Below are 22,436 nucleotides of genomic sequence, written 5' to 3'. Positions count from 1 at the left end.
TAGAATCGTGCCTCAGTTTAGGCCACACATAGTCCGTATTAAGCAAGAATTCCCTTTGGATGCAATTCCATTCTAAGAACTCTTGTAACACATATAACATGCTCCTATCAAAATTAACACTGCATTTTAAATACACAATCAGCATTATATTCAGATAATACACTATTTCAATTGTACCACTGGAGTTTAAATTGAAGGCATTCAATACAACTCTTTGTTAAAGTGAAGACGGTAAATGGGACCGCTGGACAGTCTTCACTTACGATTTTCTTCTTCCAGGAAGTTTTCTGCTGCAACTTGTTGTTCAAAAGATCTAAAGCTTTGCGGCGCACGGATGGCAGTGGGTTCTCCAGCAGCCCTCTAATCACGGGGATGAATGTTTCTGTGGGCAGCAGGGCATTGACCTACACAGCAGTTTCACATTTAACAAAAAAGGAAAAGCAAAAAGAAAAAAAAGGAAGGTCACTCAAGACCGACTTCTATTCAGCGCACACCTTCTGAGTGCGAGGCATTTTTCACACACCCTTTCTTATTTAATTCTTACACTAACCTTTCAGTTATTACAACCACACTTATTAAAAACAAAACAACAACAACAAAGGATGCTAACAGGACGTGAACTGCTCGATGCCATGCAGCTAAGTAATTTAGCTGGATTTCCGACAGTGATCCTAACGTCTTGGCCAGTGATTTTACCAAGGACCACCACACACACTCCACCTACCCGGCATCTGTCTGGTATTCCAGTTGAATGAGGCACACGTTATTTACATAGCAGTACATGACTGAATGTTTAAGGTACCGTATTTATCGAGGCACATGTTCTCAGGATTGGTAGGCAAACAACTGTTTTTCAGATAAAACCATCTCTAGTGATCAAGAGATTCTTTTCCAAGAAAAATCTGAGCTGCGTTCTATTCAGAGAAATGACAGCTAAGTTTATTCTTCAAGTATAACTTTGTTAAATAGCTCTGCAGTGACACAGAACAGTAATAAAACACAAAGCCCACCTTATCCAGCAAGTCATAAGCTTTACTGAGGAGCGCACGCCAGAACTTCCCAGTTAGCTTGTCAGCATTTTTCTCCATGGACCGGGCTACGGCATGGATGTAGCCAAGAACTGTTTCCAGCAACCTAAAACACAGGGGACTCCTATGAGAATTTTGTGTAGAATTCCAGCTTTTGGATGAAAAGTCTGAAGTTATTTCCAAATAAAAATTTTTTTTAAAAAAAGTAACATACCTCTGTTCAAGGCCTGTCAAAACCTGAGGACCGCCACTTTCAACAACCTAATTTTTAAAGAAGGCATCATTAGAACAGTGTAGAAGCTGATGATAAAATAACATTTGACTATTCAACTCAAATTCCTCAGTCTTTCTTTCCTCCCTCCCTTCTTTTTTTCAGATTGCACTCCTGGCACGTGGAAGTTCCAGGTCAGGGATGAAACTCGCCACAGCAGTGACAATGCCAGATCCTTAACTCACTGCCACCAGGGAACTCCCCACCAGAGTTTTCTGATTTTACAATTTAATTAGGTTCAGATCATCCCCACCAAACCTGAGTAACTCCATTTCCCTTAATTTAATGAGTCTTTTCATTTGTTTTGGTCACATTCTATAGTCATAATATCTGTAAAGTACTACAAGATTCAGAAAAATACAGCCAATGTTAACACTCATTAACCTACTAATTTTATGAAATGCTAACCTTTCCTTAGGCCAAGAGTGATCTGAAGATGTTAAACATTAAGTGTACAGCTGTGGTCCCCTCTGTACTGCTCCCTCGTCCCATCTCCTCCCCGGCCATGCCCCACAAACTTCCATCTGATGTTAAATGTTATGGAAGAGTACATCAGATGCACACCAGTATATACAGAATGGATAAACAAGGTCCCACTATAGAATACAGGGACCTAGATTTAATATCCCAGAGAAACTGTCTTGGAAAAGAATATGAAAAAGAATGGATAATATACACGTATAATTGAATCAATAGAATTTAACACAACATTACAAATCAATTATACTGCATTAAAACATAAGAGAAAGAGTACCTAACAGCCAGCAACATGCTTTCCCAATTAGATTTCTGAGATCTGTTGTGACTCACGTTGTTCCAGTTTATTTAACTACACAGTGTTCTTCTCTATATACCACAATGTATTTACTCATCCACCTCTCTGGGTAGATAGTTCATGGCCATTTTTTTCTTTATAGTAATACTGCTAAAAAAGAATATATCTCCTTGGGCATCTAGGCACGTTTTGTAGAGAAAGGGAACTGCCAGATCACAGGAGATAAGCATTTCAACTTGACTGGACACTGCCAAGGGACTTCTAAAGCAGCCATACTGACTCATGCTACCTGTCACTGTACAAAAATAACCCATCCCCACAGCCTTGGGACTTCTTGGTATTAACAACTTTAAAATGTTTGCCAGTTTGATGAGTATCACAGCAGCATCCCATTTAACCTGCATTTCCTCTTTGCTAGGGAGGCTGTCTTACCGCACTGGCCATGTGTGAGTCCTCTTTAGTGAATTCATATTTTTTGCCAGTTGTTCTAATGGAAACTGATACTTTTTGACTTATGAATAACCTTCTCTTAGTCTGCGGCTTTCTCTTCATTTTGTTGATGGAGGCTTCTGCTGAAGTTCTTAAATTCTTCTCCACCCACTGGTTGCAATGGTGTGCCAACTCGATCTTCTCAGGTGCTAAGTACTCCTTTCCACACTGAGGTTTTTAATCTACCTAAAATTGTCTTGTGTATATGTGAGACCAGTCCTCCTACTTGGAAAACAAATGGAGCCTGCTCTAGTGTGGATGGTTTTCTCTCCCCGCTGCCCTCGGATGCCTCCTGCCACAGAGCGCCCTTCCCAGGGGCGGGCGTGTCCAGCACGTGTGCCCCCCACTGACCCACCTGCGAGCCCCCGCACCACTGCTGTTCTTGGCGAGCTTGCTTGAAACAGCAATGACAGTGCTGATCACTATCAAGAGCGCTTGCTGAGCTAACCACTAGTTCTACCAGTTTGTCAATTATCCTTTTTCTGATGTTTATACTTGTTTCAGACTTGAACAGGCAGCCGGCTAATGTCTCATCCCCGAGTGTACCGGCAACTACAGGCTCCTGACAGGGGTCCGCATCCGGCTGAGGAGGTCCATTCGTCTCACAAAGTTGAGGACTACTTTCTTAGGTCACGAGCAAGTACTGGCTTCACCGACCCATTTCTCTAAATGTTTCAATGATGTTTCCCTTCTGGATCTGTTCATGCATTAAGGCAGGTAAATAACAGATACTTGAATGCCAGGCCCTTCTTGTATTCCTGGTTGTGAGCGTGATCCTTCTTCCTGTTTCTTTATCTCCTCGTTTCAAGTTTAACCCACAAACACAAAGGTACACAGACTGTATGTGTTCCAGCTGCTCCATCTGGGTACAGAACAGCCTCTTATCAGCACCTCAGAATCCCTGCCTGCTTGACCCCCTCTACTACCCTGTTCTCCTTCCCAAAGAGAGACACTACCATTACTTCTAGAGCCAAAGAGAACTGGGCCTGCAGGAGGCATTTTTTGGTATTTGCCCTCTTTGCCTCTGTGTCACGCTGATGGGTCATCAGACGACTGTCACTCGGGCTCACCGATGTCCATTTATGACAGCAGACGCTTTGTCCACTCCATTGCTGATGGACACTTGGGTTGTCACCAGTCCTGGGCTGCTGTGAACATTCCCGTACACGTCTGTAGCACATGCATTCATACACTTCTGCATGTGTATACACTGGAGAGTGGAACCACTGAGCCATGGAGTTTCCATACATAGTCTCAGTAGATCATGCCCTAAGGTCAACTGTACTATCTGCACGAGCTACATGCCAACTGCTTCAGAAAAAGCAAAATCATATCATAAATACATTTAAAGAATTCACCTTTCTGATAAAATTATTGGAAGCCAGGAGCTGAGACATGAAGGACACTGACAAATATTTAAAATGCCGCAGCTGCTTGCTAGTGTGAGCCTCTATGTTAAAGACCTGAAGCACTTCTTCTTGTGATTCACTCTTATTAGATACTGTTTTGGCAGTGGTTTCTGAAAAAAGAGCAACAAAACAAGTGACCTCACTCATCTTCTTTAGTACAGAGATACAGATATAATGAACATGGTAAATGGATGCAATTTCTAGAGAGAAATGTGTTAACCTGTTACACATAATATACAATACACATTGTTACACATATACATATAATTTGTTATACCCAGTTCTTCCTCTTCTAAAAGTTATAATTACCAAGAAAGTGCGTAACAGCTCTGAGAATACAGTATGTAAGACTAAAACCTAGAAAAAACAAGGTAACTAAGGACAAACAAGTGGAAGAGGGAGAAGGAGTCTAAGTTGGCTGCACACCCCGTTTCTGAAGCTGCAGAGGCATTTACTCTGGTGGCCCCAACAGCACAAAGGAGGGTCGTCCCTCGCCTTCAACACAGAATTCTAAAAGTTGAAGATGTGGGTCCCCAAACTGGAGAATGCCAGATGCAAATGTATCTGATATAAAAGGAGCTGGGGGTCCCTTGGCTAGGGGTCCGTGAAAAAAACATCCTAGAGAGGGGCTCAAAATGAAGACTTGGTCCGAAGCACGTCCTCCCAAACCTGGGCCATGAAGGGACAACAGGGCAATTGGCTGGCCCCTCAGAAAACAGGCCCTGCAGTCTTCAGAGACTTCTTCCTAATGTACCTCGCTGCTCTGCTCCGAAGGACAGAGAAATAAGAACATTCAAAATGTCCACCCTTTCTTAAGCCAGCCCCACTGGTGCGTAATCACTGAATTTTCAAGAACTCACATGGTAAAACTTTAGTATTTAGTTACCACTTCTGTAGTACCTTTTTTCCCTTATAATGTCTTGACACACTTTTGCGGGGGCGCCATGCCTGGGACATGTGCAAGTTCTCAGGCCAGGGATCAAACCTGTACCACAGCAGTGACAATACTGGATCCTTAACCTGCTGAGCCACCATGGAACTCCTTCACACACATTTACATGAGAAACTTAGATATAGCTCGTTAAGTCCCACTAACTTGCGGTCATTTTGCCATAATTCACCCCAGACACCTGGGACACTCCACAGCCAACATACCAGCACTTGTGAAACGGTAAGCAGAAATCCTACTATTTTCCATAAAGGTTTGAAGAAGTAACAACCATATACTCAAATTAAAAATTACTAACTTACTCTAAAAAACAAAAAAATCCTCAAGACATGCTATGGTCCTGAGGGTGAGCTGCATCTTCTGCTTCTCCGAAGCTTCCAGATTACGTGATACTTCCCTAACATGTGATTTATACCCACCTTCTTTCTCCTCCGGCAGCTTTAGTAAGTACTCGAGGATATTCATCAAGCTTTGTATCTGATGCTGTACACTGAATTCACAACAGACTGAAATCCAAAATTCAGTGTCTGCCTCTAAAATGGCATCCTATGTAAAGAGAAATAGGTAATGAACTATATCTCTCAAATGTTTGTTACTTCTAAGTATAAATAAAGGAAACATTTTAAAAATAGTTCTTAGCACAGAGTCACTCCATACCATTCTTTGTGGTCGTGTGTACGGCCAGAGGAATCAGTTACTGAGCTCCTTACATAAAAAAATCAATTTATGAGGGTTATAAGGTATAACTCTAGGAACAAATGCATTATGATGTGTGATCCCAATAGAACTGGACATATACAGCTTTACTTTGAGTAGGTTCTAGATCTGTTCCTATGTCCCATTTCTAAGAAGCCATTTAAAGGCAGCCCTAGACCTGTAAGTTCTACCCTCTTCAAAAGAGTCACCTGCATCTCCCTGACTTCAATGACATCGACCCTCCTCTCTTCCCCTTGAATGTGACACAGTTTCATTACTGCCCAGCCGTACTCTGCTGGGCTTAAAACAGACCCACTCAGCCGGACTACAGCCTCGTGTCAGGTCACCCTCAGGTGAAGTCCTGTTGTTTCAGAGGGTATTCAGAGGGGCTCCGGCTCTGAAAGCAGCTGCACAGAATGCCAAAAATGTCCTTAAAAGAAGTTCTGAGCAGGCGCTGTCAGCTCATGCACACAAAGCCCCACATCTGAAGTGGAAAGTAACGCAAAACCCTTGTAAAACATCACCCGTTTTCTTTCGTGTTGCCTTTCGCTATGTTCTGACCTTTTCTCCGTAGGCAGCCGCCAGCACTGTCTTAGTGACGTACTGTTCAAAGAGCAGGACGAGGAGAACCCAGAGGAAGCGTTCTGCACCCAGTGTATCCACGAGCTGAGCAAGGATGGGCAGGCGCCTGTGCTCGGGAACATGCGGCAGTGCATCCACAAACACGTGAATGATTTTGACCACGACGTCCTCCACGTTTCTCGTGACTTCTACAGAGTCACCTCTGTCCGACTGCAGGACAGCAAGTAGGACCAGTGAGCAGATGCTAATAACCCTCCAAGGACAAGCATTAAGGAGACATGAAAAGCCTTCAGATGGGCCCCCAAAAGCTGTCAAGGGAATTTTGATAATAAAGACCAATCAGTGAGTCTCCACGACTGTGGCTTACGGCCTGGGCACCACGGGGCCTGAGGGGATGCAACGTGGAGGACACGAGCCCTGCCCCAAAGGAGACATGTCACCTCTACAAGTCAACGCACATGTGAAAAGACAACAGAGGCACTAAACGACAGGTGCCATGGTTGACACTGAGAGCAAGTGGCTCCTGGGCCGTCCCACAAAAGTCAAGCAGGATTTGGGCTCTGCCTTGAGAAGGGTATAACAGCTCCCTGCTGCTTTCAGAATAAAGTCCAAACCATTTTACTCTGGTATTGGTGCTCAAAAGATAGTTGCTGAGGGAAAGAAAGAAGGAAGAAATAAACACTTGCACAAACAAGGCCCTCCCTACTTGCTCCTGCCTTGGCCTCAGCCTTGGCATCCCTCACACGCACTGTGCACACGGCCAGGGGCGACCGCCTGCCGCTCCAGGGAGCAGATCCTATCCTCCCTACACCAGTTCAACATCCACTTGTTAGGAAACTTGGTGGACATCTGGGCTCACATGGACATTCCCTATTTCTGCTCTTCGGCATCTCTCATGTTAATGCATATCCTTATCTCCTTTTTGTATGCATGTCCTGTACTGGCTAACTTATTGGGCACAGAGAACACCAACCTTACCCAAGATTTTTTTTTTTTTGCCTTTTCTAAGGCCATTCCTGCAGCATATGGAGTTTCCCAGGCTAGGGGTCTAATCGGAGCTATAGCTGCTGGCCTACACCAGATCCACAGCAACGCGTGATCCAAGCTGCGTCTGCGACCCATACCACAGTTCACAGCAATGCCAGATCCTTAACCCACTGAGTGAGGCCAGGGATCGAACCCACAACCTCATGGTTCCTAGTTGGATTCATTTCTGCTGCGCCACATCGGGAACTCTCCTTACATCAAGATTTAAAGGAGAAGGTGCTGGGTGTGGTCAACTGACAGCTGTGAAATGGTCAATAATGCAAGAAAAGACAATAACAACAGTGGAGGTAAGCAAAAAACCAAGTGGATAACCACACTTGTTCATCTCCAAGGCTACTCTTTAGTGCAAATTCTTCGCTCTGTTCTTGAGACGAGTCTGACAGAGACATGTCTCACTCATCTCTTTGCGTACTGAGCTTGGAGAACGCTTGGTAAATGTTGGCTGAACTACTTAACACCATTGCGGTCATAGCTCTAAAACTTCTATCTTTGTTGACCTACGTGAGGGTCTTAACAAACTGACTCAACGTCCTCAGTTTCTCAGAGGAACGTTAAGGCACTTGTATGCATATACCCTTGTGGTACGGGGCAGAACTGCTGGGTATGTTCATAAAATTTTGGAAAAGACATTATTTCCAAGATTACTTTGTAGCTTCACCACCCTAAAATTTAAAAGGCACAAGTAGCTGAGCATCAGAAAGGATTTTAATGTCACTTATTTACCATTACCGGAATTTCATGCTACGTGAAGTCTTTTTTTTTTTTTTTTTTTTTTTTTCCTTTTTTGGCTGCTCCTCGGCACATGGAGCTCCAAGGTCAGGGATCAGATCTGAGCCACAATTACAACTTATACTGCAGCTGTGGCAATGCTTGATCTTGAACCCACTGTGCCAGCCGGGGATCAAACCTGCATCCTGCCTCCACAGAAATGCCGCTGATCCTGTTGCGCCACAGCAGGAAATCCTGCAAAATCTTAAAAATTAAAAAAATGATCCGGCATTACCACGAGCTACGGTGAAGGTTGTAGACATGCCTCAGGTCCCAGGTTGCTGTGGCTGTGGTGTAGGCCAGCGGTTGCAGCTCCAATTCGACCTCTAGCCTGGGAACTTCCATCCATATACCGTGGGCACAGCCCTAAAAAAAGCAAATGAACAAACAAACACCAATGATGGTAGAAAGACAGATTACCTGAATAAGTGCTGGAATAACCATTTTCACTGTCTTGCTAATAACCTGAAAACTGTAGGTGTCATCTAGACGCATCACATTGGCTCCCATAAATGTAAAAATAGACATGATATTGTGTAGAACTTTATCCTGAAAGAAAACACATTTTTCAATATTTTCCATTTTAAGCACATCACCTATTAGTGATTCAGTATCATTCAGCAATAAAAGAAATAACTCAAATTAAAAATGGGCAAAGGATTTGCAATGACCTTTCTCCAAAAATAAACAAATGGTCAACAAGCACATGAAAAGATGATCAACACCAGTTATTAGGGAAATGCAAAATCCAAGTCAGAAGACAGGACTTCATACCCACTACGAATGACCATAATAAAAAAGACAGGTAGTAACAACGGTGAGAGAGTAGAGAAATGAGAACCCTCAGACACCGATGGGAGGGTACAAAACAGTGCAGACACTTTGAAAATAGTCTGACAGCATCTCAGAAAGTTAAAGGTAACATATGAACCAGCAATTTCACTCCTATTGAAAATACTGAAAAAAATGTTCACACAAAACCTCCCATACAAAGGTTCACAGCAGCATAACTGATGACAGCCAAAAAAATGGAGACAACTGAAATGTCCATCAATTAATGAACAGGTAAATAAATGTGGTATGTATATACAATGGTACATTATTCAGCCAAAAATGGAATATTGATTCAAGCTTCAAAACTGATAACCCTTGAAAACACTACGCAAAATGCAAAAAGTGAGACACAGAAAAAGCCACATTATTGTATGATTCCACTTATGGGCAATGTCCAGATTAGAGAAAGCAGACTCGTGGTTACCGGGGGGCTGGTGGTAAAGGGAATGAGGAGGGAAGGCTAATGGATTCAGGGCGCCTTCCTGGGGTTGATGAAAATGTTCTGGAAGCACAAGATGGTGATGATGTGTGTACAACTGGAAATATACTCAAACCACTGAGTATACACTCTACATGGGTGGATTTCATGGCCTACGATCTCTATTTCAGTAAAAACAAAAGAAAAATATCAATGACCCTGAATTGTTTCTGGATTATCAACCCCTTTGAGAGCTACTGACTCCATTCCAAGGAGAAAAACAAATCCCACACACAGTAAACCTACATGCGATTTTAGTAGATTAAGGCTGAAGAACCTCTGACCTAAATCCCCTACGTGAAAATCATTTCACTCTCTTTCAACATCTTTAAATGATGTGTTTCTATAAGGAACACAATTTCTTCAACTGAGGTAGCTGATAATGAAATTAATGTTCTTAAGTCACTGGTTGAAAGCTGTGTGAGGATTATCTGAGGATCAAAGGATTTTTTTTCAAATGACACTAATACTGTGCCACTTACTGGATTGTTACACTGCACCAGGCATCACCTTCTCCCAACAATCCTATAAAGAAGGTTACTATTATTCTCCACTTTACAAAAAGGGGCACCAAAGCTTAGAATCAACCAGTTCACAGGCTGAGAGGGCCACCAGGCCTGTAAGATCTAAAAATCAATTGGATTCAACTGAATTCAACTAAGTGTACGCCTATGCATTTCCATGGAAGAATTAAAACATGAACACTCACAGGAAATATTCCAGCAACAGTACCCAAAAGTAAAAGGGCATGGTGATGGGTCTGAGGCATCTCGGAAACTCGGATGCACTGGACTATCAGCTCCACGTTAAACTTCTCCTCATCAAGAATATCTGCAGGGTGAGAAATGAAGAATCCCTAGTGGTAGGTGCCTTCATGCTCAAAGTAGATAAGCCTGCCCCTTCGCTTCCAGCAAAGCGCGTACCTTTTGGTATCTTGCTGCCATCTGGAGAGAGCTTCTGGCAGATGTTAAGCAAACAACTAAGAATTAACTGTTTGGTGTATTCCATACTTCCCTGCTCCGGTGGCAAAGGCTCTAAACACCTTTGGGATCCCCAGAAGAGAAATGATGAGAAGTGAAAGAGTTGTACGATCTCAATGTTGCATTAAAGACCACTGTCTAGGACACTCAGTAAAATATTAATATTAAGCATCCACTCTACAAACACAACGCAAGATTTCTAACTCTGATTCTTCTAATGTAGATAGATGGTAATGTTGAATTACTTATCCTTTCTATTACCCTTTCCATCAACCTATTTTGCATCTTCTAAAAGGACAACCTAGAGAATTACTTTCTTTTCAGATGAGAGCACACATCCACAATTCAATGCATAAAACTATTCCTATCTAATAATGCACAAAATATAATGCCTTAAGTACAAGGAATGATGGCCCAGGACATGGTATTGAAAGAGAAGAAGGAAAGCAGACTGTAAGGGGAGAATGTTTCAGTTCTATGAAATCAGGATGAAGTGTAGTTTTGGGCCCTTGGCAATGGGCTTCTATAACCATTCTTTACATTTTTCAATTACAGTATTCAATTTGCTTTATTTTACAGACCAGCTAATAAGCAAGGAGAGAATGTGAAAAGAGAATGTTAAATAAGATGGGCAAGAACTAGAATCTTACAGATCAAGGGCAAGTGTCATTACCTTGACAGCAGGTTAAAAAGAGTCGGTATCAATATCTGAGGACTTCTGAGTTTCTTTTTGTGCTGCAGTAATTCTAGGATGAGGGTTACTCTTTGCCAGTAAGAAACTCCAACTTCCTGAACAGATTCTAGATCTTGTGATTTTCTGAGAAACAGACCAGACAAAAAGTTAGAAAAGCAAACACTACCAATGCTAAGTAAAGACTGCTGTATACCTGATTATGCCAACGTGACGGTATCAAAAAATCACAACAGCTCCACCACATTCAAACCCAAAGGACAACAATGTTTTCACCACACAGGAGGCTCTTACTTCTGCTGCATTTTCTGCCTTCGTGTTTGCTGAATCGTGCCTAAGGACTTGGTTTTATCTGGTGGCTCCAGTTCTATTCTGATTTGCTCAGCGTTAACAGAAATCTGAAACACAAAGGAAGAATGGGTGAAGACAGAGTTCCATGGGATAAAATTATAGAGCAGTCAACGCTGACTAAAGAGATATAATGAAAACATTTCTGCCCACTTTTATGTTTCCTTAAGACTCTAGAGCCCAACCCAAGCCTAAAGGCAAATCCCACTGATAATTTCTTATGTTTTCTTTGGGAAATGTTCCATAAACCAACAGCTCTATGAAGATTATACGCGCGCACGCACGCACACACACACACACACACACACACACACACACAGGAGCACATTATACACACTGCTCTGTGACTTAGTTTGTTCCACTTGATTTAGAAATCCAGGTATATTATGTAACATTGTGAGAGCTGCAGAATCTGGACAAGCGGAATTTTACTATACTATCATCTATTTCTGTGAAGGTGTTTTCCTAAGAAGTACAACAAAGCAAAACACAGAGTAACTAAGTGGTTATTCTGAACTACAGGTAGGTTTCAATACACATAAAACAATGAGCAGTTCTCAATTCTATTCTGTGTGTCATTAATCGATTGTGTAGATTAAGTAGAATAGTCTGCTACCCAGCTGGACATCAAGTCACCATCCATTCCTGTTCCTTGCATAAGAGATAGATCCTCCCCAGTATGAGAAAGGTCCAAACTAACACACAGGGATCTATTCAAAACTATAACTACTTCGTACAGGAAAAATAGTGAAGACACATAACTCTGACCTATTTTTCCATGAGTCTGCCTAATGGGAATGTGTGACTTCCTAGAGGAATCATAAAATGGAGGATGCTTAAACATGGTGTTACATGGGCAAGAAGAAACATTAATAAACAAGTGACAAAGGGAGTTCCTGTTGTGCAGCAGTGGAAACAAATCTAACTAGAATCCATGAAGATGTGGATTGGATCCCTGGCCTCACTCAGTGGGTCAGGGATCCGGCACTGTCGTGAGCTGTGGTGCAGGTCGCAGACTCAGCTTGGATCCTGCACTGCTGTGGCTGTGATATAGGCCGGCAGCTGCAGCTCTGTTTTGACCTCTAGCCTAAAAACTTCCATATGCTGTGAGAGCGGCCCTAAAAAGCAAATAAATAAATAAATAAATAAACAAACAAACAAACAAGCAACAAAGCCTGCAACTTACCCCTTTAAAAACACTGCTAACAGTCTGAGCACAGCATGAATTTTTACAGTTCACCAGTAAATCAAACAACATGCACAAAAGCTTCTGCTGAACCTTTTCATCTGATATAGCTGCAAAGAATGGCTTCGTAATCTAGAGGCAGGAAAAAGGCATTTGAGATCAATGAACAAACTTGAAATCCAAAAATGATCTTATTCTTAGTGTGAGACTGCTCTCCCATTGTGCCAGTTTAAAGGACTCACATATGTCATTCAGTTTACAAAACGGGTCAAATATATCATAGTCCTTTAAAACATGGCCAGTCCACTTTATCTTCTCCAAGTAAAACATTACAGATTTCCAAAAGCTTGAAGATGCTTTAGCTTCTGAAAGAAATCACTGACCTTTTCGAGAGCTGTAATCTGAGTGGTTGGCATTCCTGTGTAAATTTCCTTCGTTGTGTGCACGGCTTTTATAAACACATCTAGACTCTTTGGATCCTTGTGTAAAAGGGAAGCTGAATGTTCATTATATTTTCCCAGAGTGAGATGCAGAGCAATGACCTCATCTTTCAGGATAGCTATGGGCTCCTTCTGGATCTTTTCTAATAGTTGTTCCATCATAGGCAGCAGCTGAGAAAGCACCATCTAAAGTTTGGAAAATTTATCAGTAAATAGTTATTCATACTGATACAAGTTTTTGCTTGCTGTACTGAGACATCTAAAGATACGGTGCAAGCCTGGCAGCTTAGTCAGGAAGAAAAAAAACCCAATTATAATGATCTCTTAGACATCAGACAAGGACAGCTATTAATCCAACTAAGGCACTCAGGTCTCTCTGACAGTTCTGTCTGGTAACTGGCAAAAGCTCTAAATCCTTTAGTGAATGACAGGAGAAATAATCTGTGAGCATCCCAAGACTTTCTGAAAACAAAAGTACAAACAAACTCAAGATTTGGGCTGTTTCCAACTGGGTATAATTTATGTGAATTCAAATTATGTATGTGAAGTCTTTAATAATTAAACCAGGAGCCAGCAAAATGCAGCCTGCAGGCTAAATCCCAGGGACCATCTGTTTTTGTAAATTTGGTTTACTGACACACAGGCACACTTACTTGTTTACATATGGTCTGAGGCTGCTTTCTCAAGAGAATGGCAGAGCTGAATTGGCTGCACAGAACTTAAGATATTTACTACTTTGTCCTTTACAGAGCAGAATTGTTGATTCCCAGTTTAAACTGTACCTGGGATGACACAGAGCTGATAAAGGCCATCTGTGCACTCCCACCAGGACAATATAATTAAATGGCTTCTACTCTATTTCATCCCTCTTTCACTTCTCCAAGTTGCACTCCGTAGTGCAAGAATGGTCAAGTCCACTGCAAACACGAGGATGAGGTGTTTTTCTCTGCTTATCAGCACGCACAAACAAGGGATTCACAACCTCTTCCTCTTGTATCACGACTCCTTGACAACATAATGAAATCTTTGGCTCCCTGTGCCCACCCCCCCGCCCAAATGTGTAGCCACATACATTTTAAAAATGAGTAAATGATTTGGGAATGTACACAGACTTTTGTGTCCAAACATATTATTTTGTGGAGGATTTTCACTGGATGAATAAACACAAACCAACATTTTTCAGCAGGGCATCATCAGTGTTTTTCCCCAGGTGATGTTTAAATTCATTTAAAATCAAGACAATGGTTAGATGGGGGAGCAAACAATTTTAAAATGACAAAAAACTCACTAATATTTGCTTTTTGAATCCTCAGCTTTTCCCCACCTCAACTCTTCCCCCTCCCACGTTAGTTAAGATGTTCACCTCTGGGTGTACACATGTCACTCCGTCACTCTCACAAGGTCTGGCTCACACTGAGCGGTTACAACAATCCGTAGTAACAGCACCCAGAATGTCCAGTCCACTTAAACAGCACATACCTCACTGCTGACGTCCCGAAGTACTTTCATCAAATCTTTTGCAATATAAGATGGGCAACTATATACACAATAAAGTAGGTTTTTCAAAGTTTCAGACAACTTTTGATGAGATTTCAGTTTCTTTTCTCTCTGCAGTTCCTCAAATAAAGTAGCTAAATCCTAGGACACAAAAAAGAAAACCAGATTTAAAAAAAAAAAAAAAAAAAAAAAAAAGGTTACACATAGTACTTATGGAAGATTCTTTCCCAAACGATATGATATTGCTCACAAGTCTTCATTTCTCCTTGAAACCCTTGAAAATCCTAAGAGAAGAGGCTATCACCACCCATCAGGTAGCTTACTACCTACCACAGGTACACACTGGCCTTTCAGCCGGTGAAAAGACTGCAGAAATGAAACATGGTGTTGCGATCTTTTTTAAATGGGGGGAGAAAGATGTGCACATATGGACATAAAAAAGTTCTAAATTCAATGCCTTAGTCCATCAAAATCCCTACAAAGCAGAATGTCAAGAAAGGAGAGAACTGTTGGAGCGACCACGCAGGCACATGCACAGCCTTCTCTGCTGAAGGGTTTACCTGCACCACATAGGTGGCATCTGAAGTGATCTCCTCTGCTTTAGGACCCAAGTGATCTATCACCAGATGGAACTGGGACGCCACTCCGCTGAGGGCCTGGAGACAGTGAATGGCAGCCCGCCGTACTTCTTTTATGGGGCTTCCCAGATTAATGAGCAGAGAAGTCACCACTAAAACCAATGGGAAAAATGTGTGAGTAACAATTTAAAAAATGGAAATAATACAAAATGTTTAAATAGCACCAAAGGGTACATGATGAAAAGTTTTCCTCCCAATTCGAGTTCCCTCTCCAAAGACCACTGTTCAATTCTTTGTTTACTATTCTAGAGAAGTGTTAGACATACACTGGTGTATTCTTTTGGAAAAACACAAATGAGGCCATGGAATACATACCTTGCCCACCAATTGCTATATCATTTCAATGTATATCACAAGTGTTTCCCATTTTAAGAAACACTTATTCTTTTAAAACTGTACACAAATACTTCATTGTATTTTCCTTATATTTTCTAAAACCAGCACCTTACGGGTAAAAGTTCGGATTGTTGCTAGTCTGTTGGCATTAAAACTGCTGCAACAAGCACCCTGCACATACATCCTTGCATGAGGGTGCAGAGGAAATAATCCATTTGCGCATCATGCTTTGCAGATATTCTGCCCTCAACTGCTATTTGTTTTCACTTTCTTTTGTTCTTTTTTTGTCTTTTTAGGGCTGCACCCATGGCATAAGGAGGTTTCCAGGTAGGGATCAAATCAGAGCTGTAGCCGCTGGCCTATGCCACAGCCACAGCAACATGGGATCCAAGCCACGTCTGTGACCTACACCACAGCTCACAGCAATGCCCGATCCTTAGCCCACTGAGCAAGGCCAGGGATCAAACCCATGTCTTCATGGATACCAGCCAGGTTCGCTACCACTGAGCCACAATGGGAACTCCACTTTCTTTTTGATGTGGAAATTTTATAGCATTATATAAGAATTTTTCTTCCAGTTTTATACGTGGCTTAGAAAGGCCTTCTCCACTTTAAATCAATTTAAAAAGTATCTACACTTCTATACTTAGAGAGAGAGCATATGTACTCCATGTTTTCTTCCAACATTAGAGCTAAGTATTTTTAATGCGAAATCTTAAGTTCAGGTGAAATTTTTGTCTAAAGAATGAGGCTGGAGCCAAATGTTTCCAAATGCCTAGCCAGACGTCCTGTTTAATAATCCCCTTAAGAACGTCACAGATCTGGGATGTCAGCTTTATCATTCTTACATTGCATCAGAATTTGAATCTTACCTATTTCTGCCAACTAGTACTTCTATAAGCATGCTCAATAAAAGTGATAAATTTAACAGAGTGCTTTTCTTTCCCCAATCATGCGCACAAATCCTAGCTTTTGATTTGAGAAGTATTTTCATGTTACCCCTACTTTGCTGTCACTTGATTAGGAATAATTACTGAGTTATCATGCCTTCTCAGATCTTTGGACATAATTATATGGGTTTTCTTCTTTAACAATGATATGAACAGTTATATAACAGAATTCCTTATTTTGAATCAATGTTGTGTTGTTGGAAGTAACTCCACCTAGGGAAATATTTATTTTGTAAAACAATGCAGCAGATATTTTATTTAGGATGTCTGTATAACTATCCAAAGCTCTCCTTTGTTCTATGCCCTGCCCAGTTCATCAACATTGAAATAACCATCTTCAAGGACCTGGTATCTGTGAAATCAACTGACTCAGGGTTTTTTGAAAAGACAGGATAAAGAGACATCCAAATTCCTTTTATGGTAATTAGTTATTTAAGCTTTATTCCATGTATTTACCGAGGTAAATTTGGCTGATTTTTTTTACCGTGCTAGCAATGATCCATTCAACACATTTATCACTTCTGGAATGTTAAGAAAGAGTATGACAAGTTTTCATACCTTTCCAAGAAGGTCATATGAAAGCTAGAAATCCTTCCTAGTCTCCAAAACATTCATTTATAAAATACAGCAAAAAATGCACAGGAAAAGTTGAATTCGCCTAAAGGGCAGCTTCAGGCTAAGATACCTGTTTGCTAAAAAAAATTCCTAGTGGGGCAGAGCTTCCAGAAAAGTCCAAATTCAAAAAAAATTCAAAATCTAACTACTATGGTTACCATGTTCAAGTAAGGTATTAGAACCCAAGGTAAGTCAAAACTACATTATTTCGGCAATCAGCTTTTAGGAATGTCCCTCCATTTAAAAAAACTCTATGTGACTTTATCCTTGCAACTACTTTTATTATGTAAAATAGCTGATTCTACACAAAAGTTGAAAAAAAAAAATACTTGCGTTTTGCTTTTTTTTTTTTTTTTTTTTTGGTCTTTTTAGGGCCACACCCATGGCATATGGAAGTTCCCAGGCTAGGGGCTGAATGGGAGCTGCAGCTGCCAGCCTATGCCACAGCCACTGCAACGCCAGATCTGAGTTGCATCTGTGACCTAGGCTGCAGCTTGTGGCGATGCTGGATCCTTAACCCACTGAGAGTGGCCAGAGATCGAACCCACATTCTCATGGATAATCGTTGGGTAGTTGGGTTGTTAACCTGCTGAGCCACAATGGCAGGTTTTGCTTTTAAACATGTCAATAAACTTACTACAGTGATAACAAACCAACAGCAGTGATAACAAACCAAGAGCAGCATCCAGCTTACAAATGGTAAATGCTTATTCATTTAGCTAAGATCTGCTACATGCAAGCCTGAGCTGAAATATGTATTTGCAGAGAAAGTAATAAATGGCGGCTAGATTTCCCAGCCACTAACAAAAACTCATATATTACGCTATAATATTGCAAAGCCCTTTTCTTTTGAATAGCAATGATAGTTTTGTAAACACATGAAAACTAATACCAGCCAACACTCCCTAGGCTCCTCAGGAGGTATGGCTAGAGGCTCACTAGAGACTTGCAGTGGAAAGCTCCTGGGACAAGACTGACAAACAAGTGGCCCTCTACTTGAAGCCCTGGGGACCCTAGCATATAGTCCTTGAGCTTCCAGGTAGAACAGAGCACATCTCTGTTTTCAGAGGGTACTGTGACATGTCCAGGCAGCATAAGTGCAGAAGTACTTTAAGAAGAGGGGGAAGTGACAGAAGGCAAGGCAGCAGGGGTAGGAAGGCAACCTGTCTTGTGCAAACCAGAAGAAAAGATAGGGCCTTTGGCACTGCTATTTGCAGACAAAGAGACATATCTTCCTCAGAAGCCACTGCCTTTGATGCCAAAGGTTAGATATGTCATGCTGAATTAGAAAATCAAACTAGTTACGACTCTTTTGAAAACAACCTCAAGTTTAGCAGTAGAGCACACACAACCTTAAAAAATTTGGGTATCTCAGAGTTCCCGTTGTGGCTCAGTGGTTAACGAACCCAACTAGTACCCATGAGGATGTGAGTTTGATCCCTGGCCTCGCTCAGTGGCTAGGGATCTGGCGTTGCAGTGACCTGTGGTATAGGTCTCAGACGTGGCTCAGATCTGGTGTTGCTGTGGCTTTAGCGTAGGCTGGTAGCTGTAGCTTCAATTAGAACCCTAGCCTGGGAATTTCCATCTGCTGCAGGTGCAGCCCTAAAAAGACAAAAAAAAAAAAAAAAAAAAATTATGGTATCTATCTCCATACAATGAAATACTCTGCAGACATTTAAGAAAAGATAAAATTCTATATTTATTAATATAAAGATGCTTACAATGTATCTATTGAAAAAGTTTAAAGAATGCCCAGGAAGTTCTCATCAAAAAAACTTAAAACCTTTCTTTTAAAAGTAAATCCACCTGAAACAGGGACTGCAATTTACAGTAAGTAGTAGAAAATTCATGGGATTTTATTTCATAAGTAAAACTTGAAATTGTATATCTATCTCATATAAAACAAAATTTTGGTAACAACTGTAATTACACGCTCTTTTAAGGAACTAATACAAGATAAACATTGAGAAATTGTTTTGGGAAAAAAGTATGATCATTCACTTTATTTTCACAGAACATTTATAAGGAGAGATTTTAGAATAAAACACTTAAAAGCATCTTCAAATTTCCCATGGGCCACTCTTATTCCTCTGATACTTAAATGATCATTCTCATCAGCTTTTTCATTTTTAATCACTATAGAGTCTAAGTCTGCCAGAACCTCTCATTTGTCAACAGCTTTGTAAATCAATCTATTTTTCATTATCACATTCACTGACTTCATGAAATTTTTCATCTTTTCCAAAACTTACAATTTCACTTAAAAAAAAAACCCATAAATTTTATTTTTGGATGTTTCATTAGTGAGCACCCAACCTGAAAATGACTTTACATTTGATAAAAGAGATAAATCCAGGAGGGGTTGCTTGAATGGAGACTGATTTTTATAATTCATCAGTTGAATACTGAATTGTTTTATGATGGTCTGGCTTCCCAAGAGAGCCTTGTTATTATTCAAAAAACAAATAACTGAGGAATTCCCATTGTGGCTCAGAAGCTTAAGAGCCTGACAACCAATTCGGGTTTGATCCCTAGCCTGGCTTAGTGGGTTAAGGATCTGCTGCCATTTTAATTTTTAAATTTTTGTATTTTTTTCTTTTCACAGCAGCACCTGCAGCATATGGAAGTTCCCGGGCTAGGGGTCAAATTGGAGCTGCAGCTGAGGCCTTCACTGCAATCCCAGCAATGCCAGATCCGAGCTGCATGGGTGACCTAGGCCACGGTTTGTGGCAATGCCAGTTCCTTAATTAAGGATAGAGATGGAACCCACATCCTTACAGAGACTATGTCGGGTTCTTATCCAGCTGGGCCACAATGGGAACTTCTCACCTGCCATTTTTATTATTTGTTTTGGTGAGATTTTACAATTGAATTTAGAACTTAAAAGTAATGCTCAGAAATAACCAGAAACAATCTATATATATAGAAATACACACACAAAGACAGAGAGAGTGTACACTCCATACTAATAAAAACTACACAAAGAAATTCTCCAAAGTACAACCTTCATCCACTACACATAGAGAAAGCATTACCAGCCAATCATGACAGAAGGGACAACGCTACTTGGGTACCTGGAGAAGATGTGGATGCCAGCTGGTGTTTATACTGAGCCTTCTGCGAAGAGAGCATTGCACAGCCCACATAAAGAGCTTGGGTCTGCAGCACTGTTGTCACACTGCAGTTAAGTGGATTTGAAAGGCTGGACCCATAGGTCCACAAAACAGAAAAGAACTTGAATAAATGGAAAACATCTTCTAGATGTACCTAAATTAAAAAAAAAAAAAAATAAGACAGTAAAGTTTAATTTTATTCAAATAGGTTGGTTCCAAATCCTCTTTCCACTAGCATAACATACAAATAACATACTGCAATGTTTTGCATTGTCTAGTCACTTAAAATTATCCTCTGCTTGGTATTTTAATTAACAGGAAAGGATGTACAAGAGTTCAGAGGACGGATCATCAGTGGTAATCAGGGGACTCACTGCAATGTTGCACTCAACCACGCTTAACAACAATTGGGGAGGATGAGGTCACCAAGCAGAAAACCAAGACAAGAGTGATGTTGGGGAAGCCTCACCAAGTATTTTAGAGATGGAGTAAGCAACGTCAATGGTGTCAAATGTTGTTGAAGGGGCAAAGAACTGACCGCTGGGCCTGGCAACATGGTAGTCATGGTGCAGTGACAAAATCTCCTCATTGAGTGACCCTTGATTATCCTAAATCACCTCTCTGAACCTCAGTTTCTCATCAGCCAGACTGGGCCATTCTGATTATTAAACATGTGAACAGGCCTACCACCTGCTCAGTAAGTGGGCAGGAGGCAATGTCAATCTCTGTGTGACCGATGGGTGGGTATCAGGACTCAGTATTGCCTTACAGGCCCCATGTTCATTATCACACACTCTTAACTGTTTAAAAAACTCTTTCATTTTCATGAAAAAAATGTCATTAACTAAAATAACCTATATCTTCTTAAAGGGAAGAGTGGGCCTGAAAAACATGAGCCTGGTACCTTTATAAAAAGCTTCATCAGAACCCGAAAATGTACAGCATCAGCACTGCTGAGGATCAGCTCAAAGAGCCCGAGGAGCAAGCGCAGGTAGTCTCGGCTGTCTTGCTGCAGCTGCTCAGGATTCCACCACCTGTCACCTACGGGGCGGGCGGCGGGGAGATACAGGGCACACACCTGTGTAAACACACTGCTAGGAGCTCCCAGTCAAGACAGAGAACAGGCAGGGGTCAATCATTCAGTTTTCCACAGTATCACCTGCAGAAGATTCCCAGCTGGTCCTACCTTTAGGAAAAGATTTAGGAGCCTTCAGTGCGTGAATAAAGTTTTTCAGTGCAAACACGAGTAAAACTGAGTCCTCCACGGCAAGCCTCTGGACAGTTTTTAGCTGTTCTATGTAATGTGTCCACAGCTCCAACGGTGTCCCTCTGTCCATCATCAGCTCAAAATGCCATTCCGAGGGGATGTCCTGAAATGTTAAAGGAAGCAAAAATAGCACAAATTTAAAGAGGTTCTGAACATGGGTTATAGAGGTGGACAGTAAGAGATAAACATCTGGGTAATATGCAAAAAATACGTGTATCTGAGTGGGGAGAGGATTAATAGCTTTGGGGTTTTCTTTGTTTTTTGCCTTTTAGAGTCGCACCCTCAGCATATGAAAGTTCCCAGGCTAGGGGTAGAACTGGAGCTACAGCTGCTGGCCCACACCACAGCCAAAGCAACAAGGGATCTGAGCCATGTCTGTGACCTACAGCAAAACTCACGGCAATGCTGGAGCCCTGACCCACTAAGTGAGGCCAGGGATAGAACCCATATCCTCACAAATACTAGTTGGATTCGTTTCTGCTGTGCCACAGTGGGAACTCCTGAGGATTAATAGTTTTGGTGATATATTTTTTAAAGAGGTCTAACCATCACTATTCACAAGAAAATACACAAATTAACCATGGCTTCATTTTATCTACGTTTTCATAAAACACTATACCAAAAAACAAATGTTATTCACAGAAACTATCTTTTATCAAATAAAAGGCAGGAATAACTAGGCATGTTTCTAACAGAAAAATGATGAGTTGTATCTACAAGGGATCCTTTAAAGGGACTTTTCTCATTTCACTCTTCTACTGATCTGAAGAAGGTAAAAGCCCCAATCTTGCAGATGATTCTAAGCAAGAAGCAAAATTGTTACAGTGCTTAGAAGTTACACTACAAATGCCCAAAGGAAGCATTAGAAATGGTGTGGGAAAACAGCAAACAAGATTCTGTACAGGTGAGGGCAGAATAAAATAACCCAAGGCTGGATTTTTAAGGTCATGTCTCTGGAGCGGGATTTCACCAGCTCAGTGTGCTATTTAGAGCAGGAAAGATGCTCCTGACTCATAGAATGGGATCAAATATAAAGCCACCTGTTATCT

General features: G+C 41.3%; 1 protein-coding gene across 1 annotated transcript in view; it reads right to left on the bottom strand.

The window, feature by feature from the left end:
* HEATR1 (HEAT repeat containing 1) overlaps positions 1–22,436 on the bottom strand; it is a 49,801-nt gene that overhangs the window by 9,562 nt on the left and 17,803 nt on the right. The window contains 18 exon segments of the mRNA XM_021073757.1: positions 264–404; positions 1,011–1,134; positions 1,243–1,289; positions 3,922–4,082; positions 5,341–5,467; positions 6,179–6,409; positions 8,435–8,563; positions 10,036–10,157; positions 10,250–10,368; positions 10,980–11,123; positions 11,292–11,395; positions 12,532–12,663; positions 12,915–13,157; positions 14,451–14,609; positions 15,029–15,198; positions 20,082–20,274; positions 21,025–21,161; positions 21,307–21,490. Of these exon segments, the coding sequence (XP_020929416.1) occupies positions 264–404; positions 1,011–1,134; positions 1,243–1,289; positions 3,922–4,082; positions 5,341–5,467; positions 6,179–6,409; positions 8,435–8,563; positions 10,036–10,157; positions 10,250–10,368; positions 10,980–11,123; positions 11,292–11,395; positions 12,532–12,663; positions 12,915–13,157; positions 14,451–14,609; positions 15,029–15,198; positions 20,082–20,274; positions 21,025–21,161; positions 21,307–21,490 (2,667 nt within the window).

This window comes from Sus scrofa, chromosome 14 (genome assembly GCF_000003025.6).
Source record: "Sus scrofa isolate TJ Tabasco breed Duroc chromosome 14, Sscrofa11.1, whole genome shotgun sequence".
NCBI classification, from domain to species: Eukaryota; Metazoa; Chordata; class Mammalia; order Artiodactyla; family Suidae; genus Sus; species Sus scrofa.
This window is presented reverse-complemented; position numbering and strand designations above follow the sequence as displayed.